We start from the raw sequence: 22,708 nt of genomic DNA, 5'->3' as shown, positions 1-22,708 counted from the left end.
ATCTCATCCTCCTTAAGGGCCCGCCCCCTCAACGGTGACTCACCTAGCAGGCATCCAGCTAATGAAACTGCTGGAGTTTAAAGGGCTCCTACCTGCTCCAGCAGACCCCGGTCATGTGACATGGGGGTGGGGGCGCAACGCCCCCCCACCCCCCATGTGGGGGAACACCCAATGTACTGTAACCCGACCGACCCACTCCATTCTTATCTGCACGAGCCTCCTCGTGCGCAGCCTGGTTCCCCGCCTTAACCTTGTAATTAGACGCTTTGCTGCCCTTCCTTAAGCCACCAAAACGAGGCCCCCCATACCCCTCCACTCTCGTCGCTCCCACTCCTGTGCTTTGTCTCCCTCTAACCTGCCTCCGAAATTGAAGCGTTTTTATGCCCCCCACCCTCCCCCCGTTGCGTCTCTCCAGGCCAAATTCCTCTTCGTCAGTACTCTGGGAGACAACTCCTAAGCTGAGGCTCCTGCAGCAGCCCCCCGCCACTCGCGCTCGCCCCTCGTGCGCCTTTGTCTACCCTTTAACCCGACTCCCCATTGAAACCTTCTTCCTGATACTCCGTGCGTCACCCCATGCCAAATACCTGGTTTGTTTTACTCCGAGAAGAGTAAATCATCTGCGCAGGATCACAGGATGTTGAGCCACTCCCAAGTCGGCAGCTCTGTGCATAGGCCACATCACTTCCCCTATGGTCCCCACTACGGTTGCCTAGCGGGCCCCATTGACTAACTTGCGTCTTCTGTGATCCTGTCCGCCCTCCGAGCTTAGCCTGCCACTCACGAATTGCAATTTTCTAACAACCATTGAGCCAGCCCCAGACAAAACACTTCAACCCTCCTATCCTCACACATCATTAACCTACCCTCCCGCATATTGCTCCACTCCTGCTGCCATATGAACCATCGCGCTGGGGGCAATGCAGTCCTCCATGCGCACTGCTGCTAGGCCCGCAAGGTGGTACCTGGGCTAAACATTGGGTGTAGCCACACCCTATCGTAATTGTATACCACTCTTCACCCTCACTCACCCTCACTCGCCCTCACTCACCCTCACTCACCCTCAACCCCTCACTCACCCTCACTCATCCTCACTCACCCTCAACCCCTCACCCTCACCCACCCTCAACCCCTCACCCTAACTCACTCACCCTCACCCTCACTCACACTCACCCTCACTCACCCTCACTCACCCTCAACCCCTCACTCACCCTTACTCACCCTCACTCACCCTCACCCACCCTCACCCTCACTCACCCTCAACCCCTCACCCTCACACGGTGCAATAGGTCTCGGAGCATTTGAGTTAGAGCTTTTAGAATTGTTTATGGCTTTTTTTATTTGTAATTCTTTAGCATTGGCTACAGGAAACAAAAATGCTAAAGATTTACAAAAAAACCCCATAAACAATTCTAAAAGCACTAACTCTAATGCTGCGAGACCTATTGCATTTCCAATGCTTGTCTGCATTTAGTATTGGTCATCTGGATTTACATGCAGGCCTTCCAAGTATCACACATCAGGCATTAGACGAACGCATTTCAGTGTGGTGGTCCGCATCACCGCACTTAAATACAAAGTCACGCCTAAGTATAGGGGCCTGTTGGCTCTCAAATCCTAGCGCTGGCTGCTACTCATGCACTAATAATTCAGCCTGAAACTAAAGCTGGAGTGGAGCTTGACATGCGCGCTGCTCCATGAGCGCTGCTCCTGCCAGGCTTGGGGGCTGGTTGAGCTGCTTTTCAGGTCTAGCTGGTACAATGTAACAATAAGATTGCAGAGTGCCGCATTAAATGATGACTGACATCACATCCGGAGAGAACGGCGGTGCGAGCAAGTGGCTGCAGTTCTGGGGAATAAGTTGTGGGAGGCTGCAGCCAGTGGCACCTCAGTAAATTTTACATGAAAAATTACCCAACCCATTGATCTCGGCGGCCCAGAGCACACCATTGTGCAGCTGCTGCTGAGTCCAAGAGTTTTAATCGGGAAACATCCTTTACAACGCAACTTTTACCACGCAGTGCCTTTACGATGCAACTTTTACAACGCAAACCATTACAACGCATTGCACTGGGGAGCGCTCTAGGATAGGGAATAAGTTTAATTTACTTTCCAACACCTTCCCTAGTGTCTATGGGGACTGGAGTTGGAATAGTAAATTAAATTATTCACTATCCAGCACCCCAAAGCGCTATGCGTTGTAAAGGTTTTCGTTGTAAATACCGCGTGGTAAAAGCATGCGTTGTAATGTCATACATCCGTCTTAATCGCGCCCGGCGTTTCTTAAGTAAGTAAAGTGAGTCAGTCGCTGCAGTGAGCTAGCTCTCACTCTGCTACCACTAATAATGAAAATTGACTTTTGTAAATTATAAAATCACTTAACACGCGCTTGTCAGGTACCTCTAATGCAGCTGAAGTTCTGCAGTCAGTCTTTGCGCCTTTTCAGCAACTAACAAGTTGCGCTACAGATTTACTAGTCACAGTACTAATCTCGCTTTGGGCCACTCAGATCATGACTGAGACTGTGATGCTGGTCCAACAAATTACTTTTAATAGTGACACAGCGGCGTTACAGTCAACAGAGCCTGATGTAGCTCTGTGACAGCCTGCTTGTGTGATCTGTGCCACTGGCTGCGTAGGTGTCGGCGCGCCAACCGGGGTGGACTGCTGGAGACATGTTTTGAAATAATACAGTGTCCTGGCTAGCTTTGACCTATGTGGATTGGCTGGGAATTTTCAGACCTGACAGTTTTCTTTTTTATGTCTGTTTATTCCTAGAGTGTATGAAACATGCTGCAGTCGTTAAGTGTGTGACACAAAAAAATGAAGACTGTCAGAGGATTGTATATTTTAGTATTCAGCCTCTCACAACTGAGCTCGCTGTTCGTGGTAATGTACTCACCTCCTTTTGAGCATTTACTGGCCTTGGTGAAGGGACACTAACCTCATGTCATCCTATTTGTCTTGCACATTCCAATGACATTGTTTAGAGAAAACAAGAACAGAAGTTACAGGCACGTGCTCTTAAATTGCCAAGAGACATTAGTTTGGGTCTGTCCAGTTCCTGTTCCAGCTCAGGGGCCATTTGGAAACCTGCTTCGACACACGAGGGCCTAAGCACTATTTATAGCCCCTAGGCCTGGAACTCCCAGGCTTTTATTAGAAAAAAACTCTTACAAAACTTTCCCTAGGCTGGTGACAACTAGCCTCAACCCTCTCTTCACCGTAAAGAACTGAAATAAAGAACTGGAAAAAAATAAGAGACCGGTTTGCCAATGTGCAGACCGTACTGCAAGCTCACTCGAGGTACTTCTGATAGAATTACTAGTACATATCCTTCCAAAAAGTGAACATGAAGCCCCAGGCAGGCATTGCAAAAGATATGTTATTTTAGCTCAGTTTCCTGCCCGCCCGGACCCCAAGAGTTAATTGCCATTTGCGCCCCTGTGCAGAATTAAATAAACAGGAGGAGGCAGTGTTCGACCAGTCACCTCCTGACCTTGACACTTGCTGCCTGCCCAGCCCCAGTCGCGGGGGTCCCCATGGGCTGTGTCCGGTCGGTGTTAGTTTGAGAGGAGGTGCCGAGTGTCTTTAAAAGGCACAAGTAGGGTTCTTGGGACTTAGCAGCCCCTCTCACCGTCGTCACTACATGAGAAAGTATCCCAATTCCCAGCTGCTGTCTGCAGCCAAGGAGGGCGATGGACACTAAGAGACAGCGAAGGCCAATGTCTCCATATTCCCAGCTGCAGCACTGGGACTGAGAGATTTGGGAAGTGTAAAAAATAAACATTAGGAATGTTCCTGCTAAGGTCGAAAGTCAAGTTTTAATATCATTGTTAGACATTTCTTTTACAGGTTGATAAGGTTACAGCGGTTTCTAGATCTTAAGGAGTTTCTTGTTGCGCACACAAGTGTAATTTCTGATATTCACAGGTTTCCCTGCTCATCATTGCTTGATTCTGCTTGCAAAAAAGTGTCAATCATTGTCGTTGAAATGCCACTCATAAATACCCTAAAATTTGGAAATTGTCACACACAGCAATCGGACAGAATGGCAGCTATGGCTACATGGACATTACATTGCATGTGAATTATGTGGGCATTTGTGAAAGTATTCGTGTTAATCACAGCACCCGTCATGCGCTGCAATCAACAGGAATACTTTCACAAATACCCACTATCATCCCGCAGCCTCTCGCCATTGTGAAAAGACATGAAGCAAGTCCAATAGCACAACGTGTGCTTTACACGATGTGATTTCAGACGCACTTCATTTCTTTTCTAAATAGAGCGCAGCTGGGTGCTAATGATGGGCCATTGTTGAAAGTATTCCTGTTAATCACAGCGCCCATCAGGCGCTGCAATTAACAGGAATATTATCACAATGACCCACTATCAGCACCCAGCTGCGCTCTATTTAGAAAAGAAATGAAGTGCGTCTGAAATCACATCGTGTAAAGCACACGTTGTGCTATTGGACTTGCTTCATGTCTTTTCACAATGGCGAGAGGCTGCGGGATGATAGTGGGTATTTGTGAAAGTATTCCTGTTGATTGCAGCGCATGACGGGTGCTGTGATTAACACGAATACTTTCACAAAGGCCTTAGATTACCAGTAAATTGCCGTTTTTCGCCGCCCGCGTTTTAAAAGCGGGCGGCAGCAAGAATGTGTGCGCGCTTCACAGGGGACACTGCGCGCTCAGTGCCTTTAAGGTGCGCGGGTTCCCTGCCGCGCAGGTTAGAGGGAACACTGCTCCCAAGCACACGTTATATTATGACAAGGTTTCCCTGTTTAGCGAACAAACACAATCATTTCAAAACAAAGTATAGACAATTTCTTTTGGTTCTTTCTTTTCAGGCTTTATTCTGTTGCTTTCAGCCACAGCCAACACGTGTTTCGTCGCAATGGGGGCGTGATCCCGCGACTTCATCAAGGCTGTACAAACATAAACATACAGAATTCTTCTGTATTCAATAATGTCAAAATCATTACACATATGTCAACATTACTTTTCTTAGACGTATATTGACTGTTAATTGTTAGCACAAAGTGTCAGACAAGAATTCTCCAATTCCTTAATGTCCGTGTAAAGACGCCTATACAAAGGCGTATCATAACCAAAAACGATGGAGAGAGAGAAGCTAGGTGCACTTGTCAAAATCCACTAAAAGTGCCACCTTATTGCCCAAGTTTGTGATGTTATATGCCGTAAAATTTCAGCACGTTAATGCATCCATAGCTACAAGCAAAATTGCCTGGAATTAGAGCCAGTTTACCTATACTTTTCCGTGTGTTGGGATCTATAATTAAAGTTGAACAAAAAACAAGTATAAGAAAATATCAAGCCATTCCAGTCCAATGGCCTAATACTGTAGACTCCAATTTAAAACGCCTCTTAAAATTCGAGATAATTGTCACCTACTTTGAATGTGGTGATATTTCCAACCCACAAAGGGGTTCCAAGGTAGTTTCACGATTGTCCAAATGCATGATTCCTTTTATATGCAAGTCCAATGGCTTGATATTTTCTTATACTTGTTTTTTGTTCAACTTTAATTATAGATCCCAACACTCGGAAAAATATAGGTATTTACTTAGAACTATGCTACACCACTCTACTGTACTCTACTCCACCCCACTCTACGCCATTCTAGTCTATATCGACTCTACACAGTTGTGTAGTTCCTAATAATATATAGGATCTGCACGTTTAGACAACATAAACTAAGGGATTGGTATCCAGTCTGATTTCAGACATCCCCAAAGGATATGTTAGCCTTTAGACCCGCTAGTGCACAGTGCCGCTATAAGCTCCCTAACCTTACCAACGAGCGAATAGTTTATGGCAATTATCGAAAATGACAACCCTTGATACTTCAGGGATCGTGGAAACAGTACAGTACTTTTTGTTCAGTCACTCGTGCTCACTTCTCAGAGAGATATACAGAATAAACGATGGGGACGATTTCAATAAACATTTATCAAACCACTGTCATTCTAGTATAAAATACTTGTACTGTGACAACCATTAGACATAAACAGATCCATATGATTGCAAGCACCGACAGAGTAAATAAAAGATAGAATTCTACCATGGTGCTAAAACTGTGAATATATGCAGGCATATAGATACATAGTAATAATAAAGCATACTCCTAAGATGCGAACCCTAGCTAAGTGTACCTAGCATGTACATAGGTGTGAAGCCAAGAATACCCCTAGGAAAGTGCCAACCCCATTACCTGATGGGACAGAACGAATGACCCCGTCTTGGTCTCGAGTTCGACAACCTGTAAGGGATGTCAGACCACTGCGTGCTGGTTTTTCTGCATGTAGGGACTCCAGTGTCTCGTGTCAGCATGGAAGCTTCTCTTATGGGTTGCCCATTGAAGATGTGGTGCTTATATACCCAAAAGATACCCTCAGGCGTTCTACCTAGATGTGTGATGATACTGTGGGCCTATCGTTCAATGACGATAGCGGTGACTTTTGTACAGAGGAGAAGCTGCCATCTACTCAGTGCCACTCTATGGCACTCCACACCATTCTATGTCAGTCTAAGCCCCACCACGCTGCTCCATTCTACTCCACTGCACACAGTGAATCTCTATGGCCATCTACACCACTGCACTATACATCACTGTACTCTACACCACTCTATGCCACTCCATTTTAGTCTACACCACTCTCCTCTATGCCACTTTACAATATGGTACTCTGCTGTATGCCACTGCATGCCTCTCTGTGTCACTCTACTCCACACCATTCTACTCCAAGCCACTCTACTGTATGCCACTCTGCAGTATGCTACTCTGCTGTACACTACTCCACTCTATGCCTCTCCATTCCACTCTGTGCCACTCTACTTTACTCCACCGTATGCCACTCTGCATTATCCACCTCTGCTGTACACCACTCTACTCTATGCCACACCATTCCACTCTACGCCACTCTGTGCCACTCTAGTCCACTGTACTCTTTGCCACTGTTCTCTACCCCACTCTTTTCCCTGCCACTCCGCTCTACTCTTTTCTACGCAAATACACTCTGCACCACACCAATGTACACCACTATGCTCCTCTCCATCCCACTCTATGGCACTCTACGCCACTCCACTCTACACCACTCAACGTCACTCTACTCTATGCCACTCCATTTCACATAATGCCACTCGACTCCATTCCACATAGTGCCACTCTATTCTTCTGTACTCATGACACTTTACTCTACACCACTCCAATCTACACCACTCCACACCGCGCCATTTCACTCTACGCCACTCCACTCTACGTGACCCCACACCAATCTACTTTACACCTCTCAACTCTACTCTATTCCACCCCACTCTATGCCACTCTACTCCAAACCACTCCATGCCACTCTACTCTATACTACTCCACACTACTCTACGCCACTCCATTCCACACAATGCCAGTCATCATCATTACTCTGTCACTCTATTCCACACAGTGGCACGCTACACCTCTCTACTCTACTCTACACCGCTCTACTCTACTCCACTCTACGCTAGCCACACCACTCAACCCCACTCCACGCCACTCTACTCCTTGCCACCCCACTCTATGCCACTCTACTTTACACCAGTGTGCTCTGTACCACTCTACGGCATTCCACGCCACACAATACAACTCAACAGCACTTTATGCGGGGGCTGTGCCTTCCACAGGACCTTGGGGCATTGCCCCACTCATATTTTGGCCCTCTGGAACCGCATTTAAAGGTGTATATTTCACTGTAAGTAAACAGAAAACTACTAAACATGTTAAAGTCCTTCAACCACCGCAGCATGTATCGAGTGCCTGAAGCTGAGGAAGGTCCTGGAGAAGCTAGTGCAGGCCTGAGGTGGTGAGGCTTATATTGACAGACACCCGTAGAATTCGTCAAGTTAGCAAACGCGCACCTGGGCCCAAGTGTGCATGTCGGGTTGGACTGGTGCCTTTCTCTGGCCAGCCCAACATGCGCTCTAGAGGCGCCTCCACCTGCGCATTAGTGAGCCGGGGGTGACTCAAAGCTGCATCCCCTGTCTCAGTAATAAGTGGTACGGATGCATTGCCCAAGCCAATCCTGGTGCTACTGTAACAGTAGGAGCAACGCTTGGACTGGCTTTTAGACGTGGTGGGCCTCCATGCACTGTGTACACGTGGGGCAGGAGTCTGTCTATCTTTACCCCGTTTTCATGCAGTGTGATACAAAAGACAGTCATAGGTAACTACTACGGTCCTACAGCACGTTTTTGAAAAAGAGCTGAGCTACCTTCTACAGGTAAGTAAGTACGTTTAATAATTAGTGAGTTCATCGTTGGTGACTGTGGAAAATAAATACACAGTATATACGTCACAACAGAGTTCGAATACCCCATCATGCTGCTTGCCTACTGGTATTTGTGCCAGTCCTGTGGTGGTGCTTTTAAATTAAATTGGCAATCCTCGTGTTCTGCTTTACCGTACATGGTGGGTTGAATATGGATTCACTGCCAAAGTAGACAATCACGTATCAGGTGTGCTATTCTTGTTAAAGTTAGCAGTAACCTAGCAACTCGCATATTAATGAAACTTCTGTGGGATGTGCATTTTTAACCAACGGAACTATCTGTCAATACTTTGTCGTATATTGTGGGCATTTGCTAAGGCATACAAGGCCGGACTGACTACCGGGCAGTTTGGAATGCTGCCGAGCTGGGGGCTGATTTCTCTGCGGTGGAGGCTGATTTTGTTCATGGAGACCTGCGTGCGCTTCGAAATAATTAAATCAAAACAAATTTCGTTTAGCACACGCAGGTCTCCATGAACGAAATCAGCCCCCAGCACAGCAGCATTCCAAACTGCCCGGTAGCCAGTATGGCCCTGAAGACATAGCAGTTCGTCCGACATTATGTGGGAAGGACTACTACGCCTTGGCTGTGCCTGCATTGCACAGGGAACATGGAGGTCCCATTAGTGTATCTTGCTAACTTACTGGGCAGCTACACCACTCTTGCTCATTTTAAAGGGGCTACTCAATGCTTGTTTTTTCCTACAAATGTTATCATGTCATGATATGACCAGCGAACGTTCTTCTTCACTGTAAACTGTTAAGTCAGATAAAACCGTAATCAGTATGGGAACAGTCTTGGGTGATTGCATGTTACCTAGCCACCGTGCCTGCAGTCCATTTTGTCCACATCGACACTGATAGAGCTGTGTAGAAGTAACGTTCTACTTGAGGGTAAAAGGCTTTATCTCTGTTATGCACAATGTGTCAGAATATACTTATAACATTTGTAAAATTGCTCTATGTTATCAGAGTTGCAAAAACTATTGCATGAACTCAGTAGGTCATGATGACTTTGCTGGGCCACTACTTCCTAAACAACAGCTGCATCATTTGCAATGTTTGTAAATGATGCAGCTGGTTTTGATGGTGTAGTAGATTAGGAAGGGGAGCTAATGGAGTTCCACCAGGATGTGGGTGATGTGATCACATTCCTTCATCCCTTGAATGAGATGTACAGTACTTTGTAGGGTACCTTACTGCCTTGTAATATTTATTCTTTGCTGTCTCATAGTGTCCAGTGTAACAAATCACAATAACTTGTTTCTTCAGTAGATTTAATTTGTAAAGTATATCAATAAAGAAAGGCATCTGTGAGGTACTCAGTATTGTTATCTCAAAGTCTGTTATGAAGTTCTGTGGTTATATTGAATGAACAGCTGCCTATGTCATTATCATATGAAAGCTCTATTGATGTCATAACTACACTTTCACAATTGCTTTATTAACCTTCTTGCTTTCTCAAATTTTCTTGAAAGTGCACCATTTGCCCACTCTTTTTCAAATTTTTCTTGGGGGTGCGCCCCCCTCCCCTGTGCCACCCTTAGGATGGTCAGGCTCACTCGCACGCCAATGGGCACTTATCCCAGGCATTTATACCGCATCACTTTCAAATGCCACCAGCCTCCACTGACTCTATGCCACTCCACTGTACATCAATCTATTCTACGCCACTCTACACTACCCCATCTACTCTACTGTAGACTACTCTACTGTATGCCACTCTATGCCACTCTGCTCCACACTTCCCTATTACAAGCCACTCTACTTCACTCTATTCTATGCCTTTCTGCATTATACCACTCCACTCTATGCTGCTCTACTCTATGCCGCTCTATGCAATGTCAGACCACTTTACCTCACTTCAATCCACGTCACTCTACTCCATGCCACCCCACTCTATGCCAACATGCACTATTCTACTCTACGTCACTGTATGCCACTCGATTCTATTGCACTCTATACAAATCTGCTCTCCGCCACTCTACGGCACTCCACTCCATTCTGCGCCAGTATGTGCCTCTCCACTCTCAGCCCTTCCTTGCTCACTCCACTCAATGCAACTCTATGCCTCTCTATGCCACTCTCCTCCACATCACTCTACTCCAAGCTACTTTACTCTATGACACTCTGCATTATGCTACTCTGCTGTACACCACTCTATGCCATGCCATTCCACTCTATGCCACTGCATGCCTCTCAACTCCACTCCACTGTATGTCACTCTGCTCTACACCACACCACTCCTTTCTATACCACTTCGCTCTATTCTATTCTACTCTATGCACCTCCACTGTATACTACTCTAATCCACTCCACTGTGTGTCACTCTACTCTATGCCACTCCACTCTACACCATTCTACTCTATGCAACTTCATCCCACATCGTGCCACTCTACTCTATGCCACTCCAGGCCAATCTAGGCTGATCTGCTCTATGCCACTCTATTCTACACCACTCCACTCTACTCTACCCCACTTTATGCCACTTTACTCAGTTCCACCCCAACCTACTCTAAACGACTCCAGTCTACGCCTGTCACTTTACTCCACTCTGCTCTACGCCACTCTATTTCACACAATTATACTCTATGCCACTTCACGCCACTCTACTCTACACAACTCTATAACACTTAACTTTAAACCACTCAACTCTATGCCTCTCCACTTTACTCACCACCACTCTACTTCACTCCACCCCACTCTATGCCACTCTAATCTATGCGATTCCATTCTGTACCAATCTACTTTATGCCGGTCTACGCCTCTCCACTTTATGCTACTTGACACAGTGCCCCTATAAGACATTCTGCGCCACTCCACTGAATGTCACTCAACTCTATGCCACTCCAGTGTACATTACATTACTCCACTCCACCCCACTCTATGCCTCTCTACGCCACTCCACTTCCTCACCATTCAACATCACTCTACTCTATGCCACTATACTCTGTGCTACTCCATTCCACATAATTCCAATCTACACCACTCCACTCTACACAATGCCACTTTATGCCATTCTACTCCATGTCCTTCTACTCTACGCCACTCTATTGTACACCACTCCATTTTGTGCCGCCCCACTCAGCTGTACTCCACACCACTTTATGCCACTCCACACCACTCTACTACACACCACTCTATGCCACTCTATTCTAAGCTACTCCACGACACTCCATTTTACTCTACGCCACTCCATTTCACACAATGTGACTCCATGGAAACTGTTCCACACAATGGCCCAATAAGCTTCCCCGAGCCACTGTACTCTATGGCGCTCTACACTATGCCACACCATTCTATACCACACCATGCCACTCTACTCTATGCTACTCTACATCACTCTTCTCTATGTCACTTTATGCCTTAGCACTGTATACCACTTTTGCTCTACACCACTCTACTCTCCGCCATTCTATGTCACTCCACTCCATTTTACGCCAGTCTATGCCCCTCCGCTCCACACAATGCAACTCTATGGCACTGTTCATCACTCTATTTTACACCATGCTACACTACCCCACTCTACTCTGCACCACTCAATGCTACTCCACTCTACTATACTCCTCTCTACTGCACACCACCCTACTCCAAGGTGCTATACTCCACTCTACGCCTCTGCATTATGCTACTCTGCAGTACACCACTCCACTCTATGCCATTCCATTCAACTCTATGTCACTCCATGCCACTCTACTCCACTCCACTATATGCCGCTCTACTCTGTGACTCCTTTCTTTGCCCCTCCACTCTACTCTACGACGCTCTTCTCTTTGCCACAGTACTCTACTCTGGTCAACCCCACCGATATCTTTATACTTTATGCCACTCCAGTCTACACCACTCCACTGTACTCTATGACACTCCATTGCACACAATGCCACTCTGATCTATGCCACTCCATGCCGCTCCACTCTATGCCACTCTACACCACTCCACTCTGCACCACTTTATGACACTCCACGCAACTCTACTGCACCACCCTCTATGCCACTATAATTGTGCCACACCACTCCACTCTACTCCACTGTACTCCATGCCACTCTACTGTATGCCACTTCATTCCAGACACAATGCCACTCTACTCTACCCAACTCTACACTGTGCAACTTTATTCCACACATGGCCACTCTACTTCACTCGACTTTACACCACTCCACTCTGTGCCACTCCACTCTAAGCACTCTACTCCACTTCGCTGTACGCCACTCTCTCCTACTTTATACTAATCCACTCTACGCCACTCTAGTCTATGTCCCTCCACTCCGTGCCACTCCACACAATGCCACTATACAACTCTACGCCACTGCACTGTACGTCACTCTACTCTCGGCCATTCTATGTCACTCTACTCTCCCCCATTCAACTTAAGTCTATTAATCTCCACTCTACTCTATGCCACTCCATTGCACTCTACGTCACTCTATTCTACACCACTCCATGCCACTCGGCTCCTTTCCATGCCACTTCACTCTGCTCTACTCCACGCCCCTCTTCTCTACGCCATGTTATGCCACTCCAGTCTACTTTACTCCACTCCACTGCACTCCACTGTACTCCACTCTATGCCACTCTACTCTACTCCGTCCACTCTAAACCACTTCACACCAATCTACTCTACGCCACTACATTTTACGCAATGCCACTTTACTCTGCGTCACCCAATGCCACTCTACCTCTTTCCATGCCGCTCTACTCTGGATCACTCTACTCTACACCCCTCCACTCATCACCACTCCACCCTACTCTATGCCACTACACTCAACGCCACTCTTCTCCACCGCCCTGTATGCCACTCTACTCTATGTCACTCTACAACACTCTATGTCACTCCACTCTAAACCAATCAACTCTACACCACTCTTCTCAACTCTATGCCACTCTAATCAAACACAATGCCACGCTACAACACTCTACACCACTCCACTGTACTTCACTCTACTCTATGCCACTCTACTCTATTCCACCTACATTATGCTACTCTTTTGTACGCCACTCTATCCCATTCCAGTATATTCCACTCTACCTTAAGCCAATCCACTCTACGCCAATCTATTCTACGCCACTCCAATCCATTCTACTTCATTCTCCTCTATGTCACTTTACTATACACTACGCCACTAACCTTTAGTTATGTTGATCAGCAGACATGCTGTTGTACAACATGGCTAAAAGACATTGGGAAAGCGAGTAGTTCTCACATAGACAATACCTATTGCTTTCAGTTTTAATCCATGTTATGTCCACAGGGTAGGCTAGACTGAAGAGGAGTACATTATAAAATACCCAATGTTGTGTGCTAGGACTAACCACCTTCCCTGGTCTTTAAATCTACTGCTTCTCCAGAAACATATGCCACCAGATAAATACCACTAATATCTAATCCTTTATTCTTTCCTGCACTGGTTCCATGCCAGAGGCATCTGGTGATGGTAGGAGGTGAATAGGGAAACCAATACGCAAGGTAATTGAGTTATTTGGCCGGCACCACAGAGTTGGTAAAGTTGGAATATGTGACTAAAACCCACATGATATACCCTCATTTAGAGTTTGTCGTATGGGATACCCCGTCACATCCCGTCTGCTATATTACAAGTGCATTATAACCTATGCAGTACGGTGGATGGGATTGCCACCACATTTTGATTGAGTATCTCATCTTTCAAATTCTAACAAAGGCCGTTAGTGTTGTAGTACAAGATTTAACTCCTAAACTAAGGGGCTTATTTAGGCTTTGGTGAGCAGTACTCATTCCGGCCAGGTCAGAGGAGGAATGTACTCTGTTGAGCGGAGCATATCCCACTGCTAACGCTATGACGGCTCCTCTGAAAGCACTAACGTTCTGCTGAGCAGAAACCATGTTCAATGTACCCGCACAGCAAACATTTTTTGTTTATTAGTAACCAGCTCCCAAAGCAGGAGTTTATTCTTGAAAAGCAAAAAATGAATGGGCCTGAAACGCTTGGAGTTTTTTTCCAGCGCCTGGAAGGTGGAAGGGATCATTGATTCTTCTTCCTTTTTGGGACCACCAGGCTGGTGGTCCTATATAGGAACAATAAGACATCCGAACACCCGCTCTCAATAGGGTGGATGGTCTGATGTCCGTGTAAGGACTGCCCAATGTCTGTCGGGCAAAGGTTTCTGCTAGAAGGGCCAACAGATGGAGCCTCTGCCGTCAGAAACATGGCGGTTCCTCCGACTCTAAACAGAGTAACAAACCACAAATTAAAGGGGCTGGGAACTTTAACACATTTGTGGCTGAGTACTCTGCCCGCCAAATTCTAAACATGCCCCGAAGTCTGCTTCTTTGTCTAATTGTCCTGTCTCCTCCACCCTCAGGTCTCCCAAACGAAGAGTTCCAGTTGCTTGAGAACTTGCAGTATATTTATTTGGCCAATAATAAGGTATGTAAGCAAATCCCCCAGCTGTCCTTGTCGTTGCTCAAAGGGTGAAGGTGTACATACAGAAAGACAGCCCAGACCAGACCCAAGCTGCACCCAAGGATGTGCAGTCAGACGCCCAGGAACAGGTTTCAGTTGCCCATGTGGGTGCTCAGCCTGTTTGAACACCCAGATGCTTAAGACCAGCCTCAGTTGCACCCATGGGTGGCCTCAGACTTTACAACCAAGCACCCAGGGGTGGGCCGCAGCTGCACTGATGGGGCACAGATTATGCACAGCAGACACCAAGACCATGCCCAAGCTACACCCATCAGTGCGCACTGTGTGTGGAACCCGGCACCCACAATGAAGTCCAAACTGCACCCACAGGCACTTAGAGTGTGTACAGCCAAGCATCTAGGACCCAACCGAAGGTGCACCCATGAGCGTGCTGTGCAGGTACAGCTAGACACCCAGAACAAGCTCCAAGCTGCACCCATAGGTGCTCACAGTGTATACAGACAGTAGTAGGGTTGCCACCTGGCTGTTTTTCTGTCGGCACCACCAGTATTTTAGTGTACCGGCCAGTACAAATATAAGAAAATCGAAAAGCCTGTATTTTTAGCCCTTATCTCTACATACTTCAAATAGCACACATAAATAGAAAACACTTTTAAATGTGTTCTAGAGCTGTGTTAACTCTCCACGACTAATAATTAAAGAAAACACAGGTAGTAAAGTCATGTTACAAATACATTCGATTTTTCTTTTTTCTTTTTTTTAATTTTAATTTTTCAGTTTACACAACATAAACAAGAACACACAATTGGCATCATTACAGTGTATGTATACAGATCGACGACCTCATTATCGGCACTTAGGACTGTAGGCAGCATCCAGGGAGGAACGGACTCATGGGGAAGAAACACAATAACAGACAAGTAAAACATCGTGGGGAAGTAGCCAAGCCCGGCACATCTGTAGGTGGTGAATATCCCTAGTGGCCAACCCCTCCCTCACCATCAGACCCCGACCCTACTGGTGTACTCAACCCACCGCCCTCACTGTCAGACTCATCATAGGAGGAAAGCTCCCCTTCTGCTAGCCCTGATGCTCACATGACTCGCCAGGCGAGTAAGTGGTTCTGCAGTTTCTCGTCCCTCCGAATGAGTTGCATGTGAGTTTCCTCAGCCAGGGACCACTCCCGGACATCCCTAAGCCAAATGGGCACCTCCGGAGCCCTCTGCCCGATCCAAGTAATCGCCACTCTGCGTCTGGCGAGCACCAACATTAATTGTAAGAGTTTATATGAGAGCTTCCTTTTCCTGGGTCTGGGGACTAACGCAAGCAGACAATACAAGGGGTCCATCGCTATCCTCAGGGAAACTGGGGTTAGGTTGTAAAAAATTTAAGTGTATCAGTTTAAACCATGCATTGCATGAGACCTTGCGCGTGAGGGAGCCTATGCACTTCCACTGCCCCTGTTTCAGTGTAGTTACGAGATCTGCCTCCCAGGCCGCCCGGGACGGTGGCTCCGGGGGGGGGGGGGGTAGAATCCTGTTTCCGGCCTTATACAGAAGAGAGATCAGTTTGCGCCCCTTGCCGCAGGAAAGAAGGATGTCCAAGGTGTGAGTCAGTGGTGGTGCGTCCGGGTACTGGGGCCAGGTAACCTTCACTACATCCTGGAGTCCCCGATAGTGCAAGTATTGTCCCCTCCCCAGGCAGAAGGCCTCTTCCGCCTGCTCATAAGTTAGGAAGGACTCGTTGGAGTGAAGGTCAGCCAGAACCTCGCAAACACCCTCCCGCCAGGAGTGAAAAGACATGTATTTCTCCATGTCAATGAAGGGGCCAGTATCCAGACTGGGAGCTCCCTATGGCAGACCCTCTCAACAAACCGCTGCCAAGTGCCGGCCACGTGACGCACAACATAAGGAAGAGTCGCATCCGCCCTCCTGCCCTGCATTATGACGACCTGTAGCAACTGGACGTCCCCACTACCACCAAGGAGGCTCGTCTCCCAGTTGTCCGCGTCTGTAAACCAACGGGCTGTATGCTGGCTGCAACTGTGCCGCATAGTAATATAAGTCGAAGCGTGGCGCTTCCAGACCCCCCTCCTCGTAACTGCGTACATTAGTGTGGAGTGCTACCCTACTTTGCCGACCCGCCCAGAGCAGAGAGTGAGCAGCACATTGAGAGTGCGGAAAACTCATGGGGGGAGAGGACACATTGGGTTCTGGAGGACATATAACGTCCGAGGAAGCATCACCATCTTGGCAACGGCCAGCCGTCCCATCAGAGAGAGTGGAAAGAATTCCAAAAGGACACCGACTGCTGTAAGGATGTGAGTATGCGATCCACATTCCGGGCCAGCAGCTGCGAATCTGTCGGGCCACCTGTATTCCTAGATAGCGGAACCCCTCTCGTTCCCATCGCAGCCCGAGGTCTGGTAAGTCTACCAAGGGCACCGAGTCAAGACCCGTGAGTGGAAAAATCAAAGACTTGCTGCGGTTAAGTCGCAACCCTGATGCCTCGCCAAACCGATCTAAGTGGTGCAGTAGTATCGGCAGTGCCTCCCTGGGAGCAGTCAAATAGAACAATGAATCACCCGCATATAAAGAGATGATGTTGCATGTGTCCCCCACCATAATACCCCATTGTTCCATATCCGTCCGGACTCGGACAGCAAAGGGCTCTATGGCCAGGGCAAACAGGAGCGGTGAGAGGGGACACCCCTGGCATGTACTCCATCCCAATTGCCATTCCTCAGACCGATTCAGAAAAGGGGGTGGTGATGAACAGAGTGTCTGAATTAAGCAGACCACTCTTACCCAGTCCAAAGATCAGGGCTTGATCCATCACCGTTATTTAGCTCATTGCACCATCCCAGCTCAGAACCTGGCTATATGCAAATTAGTCTGTCCCTGGCCCAGTGCATCATGGGAACAGGGCAGACCAAACTACCAAGCCAATTCTTCACCAGAAAGGAGACAAGCTTCCGGGGACCGGTTTCTGGCATTTCAGCCGTCGTCGGCCCGGCTTGCTTGAATCCTGATGGTGCAGTGAGCAAGGGACTCATGTCTGAGTATACCCTGCCACACCTATAGTGGCCAAAAACGATTCAGAAAAGGGGGTGGTGATGAACAGAGTGTCTGAATTAAGCAGACCACTCTTACCCAGTCCAAAGATCAGGGCTTGATCCATCACCGTTATTTAGCTCACTGCACCATCCCAGCTCAGGACCTGGCTATATGCAAATTAGTCTGTCCCTGGCCCAGTGCATCATGGGAACAGGGCAGACCAAACTACCAAGCCAATTCTTCACCAGAAAGGAGACAAGCTTCCGGGGACCAGTTTCTGGCATTTCAGCCGTCGTCGGCCCGGCTTGCTTGAATCCTGATGGTGCAGTGAGCAAGGGACTCATGTCTGAGTATACCCTGCCACACCTATAGTGGCCAAAAACTATTCAGAAAAGGGGGTGGTGATGAACAGAGTGTCTGAATTAAGCAGACCACTCTTACCCAGTCCAAAGATCAGGGCTTGATCCATCACCGTTATTTAGCTCACTGCACCACCCCAGCTCAGAACCTGGCTATATGCAAATTAGTCTGTCCCTGGCCCAGTGCATCATGGGAACAGGGCAGACCAAACTACCAAGCCAATTCTTCACCAGAAAGGAGACAAGCTTCCGGGGACCGATTTCTGGCGTTTCAGCCGCCATCGGCCCGGCTTGCTTGAATCCTGATGGTGCAGTGAGCAAGGGACTCATGTCTGAGTATACCCTGCCACACCTATAGTGGCCAAAACGATTCAGAAAAGGGGGTGGTGATGAACAGAGTGTCTGAATTAAGCAGACCACTCTTACCCAGTCCAAAGATCAGGGCTTGATCCATCACCGTTATTTAGCTCACTGCACCATCCCAGCTCAGAACCTGGCTATATGCAAATTAGTCTGTCCCTGGCCCAGTGCATCATGGGAACAGGGCAGACCAAACTACCAAGCCAATTCTTCACCAGAAAGGAGACAAGCTTCCGGGGACCGGTTTCTGGCATTTCAGCCGTCGTCGGCTCGGCTTGCTTGAATCCTGATGGTGCAGTGAGCAAGGGACTTATGTCTAAGTATATACCCTGCCACACCTATAGTGGCCAAAAACGATTCAGAAAAAGGGGTGGTGATGAACAGAGTGTCTGAATTAAGCAGACCACTCTTACCCAGTCCAAAGATCAGGGCTTGATCCATCACCGTTATTTAGCTCACTGCACCATCCCAGCTCAGAACCTGGCTATATGCAAATCAGTCTGTCCCTGGCCCAGTGCATCATGGGAACAGGGCAGACCAAACTACCAAGCCAATTCTTCACCAGAAAGGAGACAAGCTTCCGGGGACCGGTTTCTGGCATTTCAGCCGTCGTCGGGATGGTGCAGTGAGCAAAAAAAACGGTGATGGATCAAGCCCTGATCTTTGGACTGGGTAGGAGTGCTCTGCTTAATTCAGATACTCTGTCCATCACCACCCCCTTTTCTGAATCGTTTTGTCCACCATAAGCGTGGAAGGGTATACTCAGATGTGAGTCCCTTGCTCACTGCACCATCATATGGTACCAAGCGCGTGGCCAGCAACTTCGTCCGTGTTGATCATCGTGATCGGACGATACGATGAAGGTTCATGAGCGTCAACCCCCGACCCCCCCCCCCCGGTTTCAGGATCATACATATTTCCCCCAGTGTCATACTCGGTGGGAGAGTCCCGCTTTCAAAAGCCTCATGGAATACCTGCAATAGGAGTCGGGAAAGGGTACCCTTGAATGTCTGGTAAAATACAGGAGGGAATCTGTCGCTTCCCGGGGACTTTGCCCGCGGTACGCACCTCACCCAATGTCAGGGCTTTGTCTAGGTCCTCCTGCGGTGCTTTGGGAATAGACCGAAGGTTAACCCATGAAGGTAAGGGAGATAAGAAGCCTCAGAAACGCGGAGTCTGCGGCGTACACCCACTTGAGGTGAGACTGGAGAACTCGTAGCAGCCCCCTGTAGGCCCCCGCAGCGCCACAATTCTCTCCAGGGCCTGCTCCCGTCGGAGAATCCAGGCCAAAAGGTGACCGGCTTTATCGCCCTCCCTGTGAAGGCGCTGTCTATATTGGGTGAGGGTATATCTGGCGAGCTGTTCTAGGATATCGTGAATATGAGACCGAGCATCCTGTTCCCCCTCTTGTGTTAGAGCATCAGGAGTCTCAGAGGTCTGCAGATCTAAGACGTGTCCTGTAGGTCCCATTGGAGCTGTCTCCGAACTCCGTAGGTGAGGCCCATGCACGCCCCTCTCACCACCGCCTTTAAGGAGTCCCATTTCGTGGCCTAGGTGAGCTCCCTCCCCCCAATTAAGGTCCACGTAGTCGTTGAAAGTGGTTTCTACGTGATGTTTCCCCACCTGGTCCTGAAGGATCTCTGTTGGTAACCTCCAGGTCCAGGGACGATATAACTGAGCCCCCCAATTCACCACACACACTACAGGAGAGTGATCAGATAGGAAACGTGCCTGATGGGTAACCTCAAGTGACATGGTTGACTCTGTGTTTGCGACTAGGACCCTGTCCAAGCAACTATGGGTATTGTGAGTGGAGGAAAAACAGGTATACACCTTCTGAGTCGGGTTTCTCTGGTGCCAAACATCAAGAGCTCCTATATTCCCCATTACCTCCCTGAGTTTCGCTGTCATTCGTGGTTTTGTGCCAGTGTGCGGTGGGAACCTGTCAAGAGTGGGGTCCAGGACACAGTTAAAGTCCCCAAACCAAAGCACTGGTACCTCCAGGTCTGGGATCAAAACCCCTTGCAGGGACTGAAAAAAAACTGGGTCATCCATGTTTGGTGCATAAAAATTCAGTATGGTGATATCCCTACCATCTAGCTTCACTCTAAGGAGCAGGTATCTCCCATGAATGTCAGCTTCCACATATTGGACAGCAAACGGGACTCCAGGGGCCACCCAGATTAGGACCCCCCTGGCATATGTGGAAAACGAAGAGTGGTACACCTGACCCGCCACTTTTTCCCCAATTTTTGGGCCCCTTTGTCTGTGAGGTGAGTTTCCTGGAGGCACCAGATCGATACCTTGTGCCTGTGAAGGGAGGACAGGACCCTATACCTCTTGGTGCATGTACCCAGCCCCCTCACGTTCCAGCTCAGAAACTTATATCCCATGTTAGGTGATGTGCTCTAACATGCTGAATTCCGCTACCCATGAAGCCACCCCGATCCCGTGCCCAAAGGGCAATACATACGATGCCTGCAACTAACCCCCCAACAACACCTCCCTAAACATCATCCTCCCCCCTCCCACAAGCAATTTACTGACAACAACAAAACATGCAGAAATGCCCTTCCCATGCTGGTGCCAGGGCATGCACAGCCACCCCATGCGCCCAACCGGGCTGAACCACCCAACAAGTGGAGAAGAGAACTTTCCTCCCCCAAACCAGCTCCCGACACAATCCAGCTGTCTCAAGGCAGTATGTAGGGACTTGAACCATCAGAGGATGTGCATGGGCACCACCAGTATCAGTGCACACCCTAGTCCAGTCACCCCCAAAATACTCTCACTATCTTGAATGGCCCCAGGCAGGTCAACCGAAGCCCTCGGCGCATTGCATTCTAGGACACAGCAGGACACGTCCTTTATGGCAGAACTGGGGAGGTAGTAACTGAGCCCCTGACAGTTTCAGGGACTGTATCAGTAGTGGGCTGAAGAGTTTCCGGGAGCAGTTCTTCATCCGTAAGAGGTGCCATAGTTAGCGCAGGAAAGCAGTCGGCCCCAGAAGACTCCAGGCGGAGGGCTCCATCGTCTCCCACCGTGATTCGCTAATACCTCCCTCTGGATGGCGTCCGCTGATGAATTTCTAGCCCTGTTACCATGCCTTCTCGGTGGCCGTGTCCCCCATGTACGCGGCGCTACCCCACGTTCGCCCGGCCGGAGGGCATCTCCCCTAATCTCCAGCCACTCCCACACCTCCTCCGGGGCATCAAAGAAATTTGCTTTTTCCTGGGATATGACCTTACGTTTGGCAGGGTAGAGTAACGTGTACTGCAGATGTAGATCCCGAAGTTTTTGCTTAACGGCTAGGAAGGATTTCCGCTGTTCCTGTACCTGGTGGGTATAGTCCGGGTAGATAGAAACTCTGGCATTTTCAAAGGTGAGGTTCGCCTTTTCCCTAGCCGCTTTCAGATTGCAGTCTCTGTGCCGATAATTCAGGATCTTAGCAATTAGGGCTCTCGGTGGAGCGCCTGGTCTCGGCGGCGGGAGCAGCGCCCTGTGAGCCCGCTCCATCACAAAGACCCCAGACAGGCCTGCGGGGGAGTGTGTCGTGCGGATCCAGTTCTCCACGAATCGCTCCGCATTGCCCATCTCCGAGCGTTCCGGAATGCCAAGGAGCCTGATGTTACTGCGGCGTGCCCTCCCTTCCGCATCAACCGCCCTATGCTCCAGTGCCCCCGTTGTGACAGTAAGCTGCGAAACTGTCTTCTTCAGGGAAGCCACCTCCCTTGCAGCTGGACGATATCCCCTTCCGCAGTAGAGACCTTATCCGCTACTTTCCTCAGGTCCGCCGGCAACAAGTTCACGTCAATGGAGACTGTCTCTATTTGTTTCTCCAGGGTGGAACGGGACCCCTGTATCGCCTGCAGGAGCTCTGCCCAGGAAGGCTCATCGGATGCATCACTCTCCCCATCCAGACCTGTCTGATGCGTGATCCGGACATCACTGCAGGCGGGCTAAGTGCCGATGATGACCCCCGGGGTCCTCGCCGCCCTTCGTGTCGTCTGCCGTGTACCTGTAGAGGCTGGACACGCTGTAGGAGCGTGTTTCTTCCGGGAAGCCCCCGATGGCAGTGGGCGCCTTCCTCGCCGCAACTCTTCACCCAGGGCAGGCCGCGGCAAGCACCAGGACCGCGCTCCACCTACGCCGTCACAGGCCGCAGCCCAGGCCTCGTGTAGATCCGGCCCACCAGTCTCGTGT

At 48.8% G+C, this 22,708-nt stretch overlaps 1 protein-coding gene across 2 annotated transcripts in view; it reads left to right on the top strand.

The window, feature by feature from the left end:
* Window positions 1–22,708, top strand: part of PODNL1 (podocan like 1) — a 141,517-nt gene that overhangs the window by 32,041 nt on the left and 86,768 nt on the right. For both annotated transcript variants that reach the window (XM_086963641.1, XM_086963640.1), the window contains exon 4: window positions 14,669–14,733. In XM_086963641.1, coding sequence (XP_086819767.1) covers window positions 14,669–14,733 — 65 coding nt within the window. The remainder of the gene's footprint in view (window positions 1–14,668; window positions 14,734–22,708) is intronic.

This window comes from Lissotriton vulgaris, chromosome 1_1 (genome assembly GCF_964263255.1).
Source record: "Lissotriton vulgaris chromosome 1_1, aLisVul1.2, whole genome shotgun sequence".
NCBI lineage: Eukaryota > Metazoa > Chordata > Amphibia > Caudata > Salamandridae > Lissotriton > Lissotriton vulgaris.
This window is presented reverse-complemented; position numbering and strand designations above follow the sequence as displayed.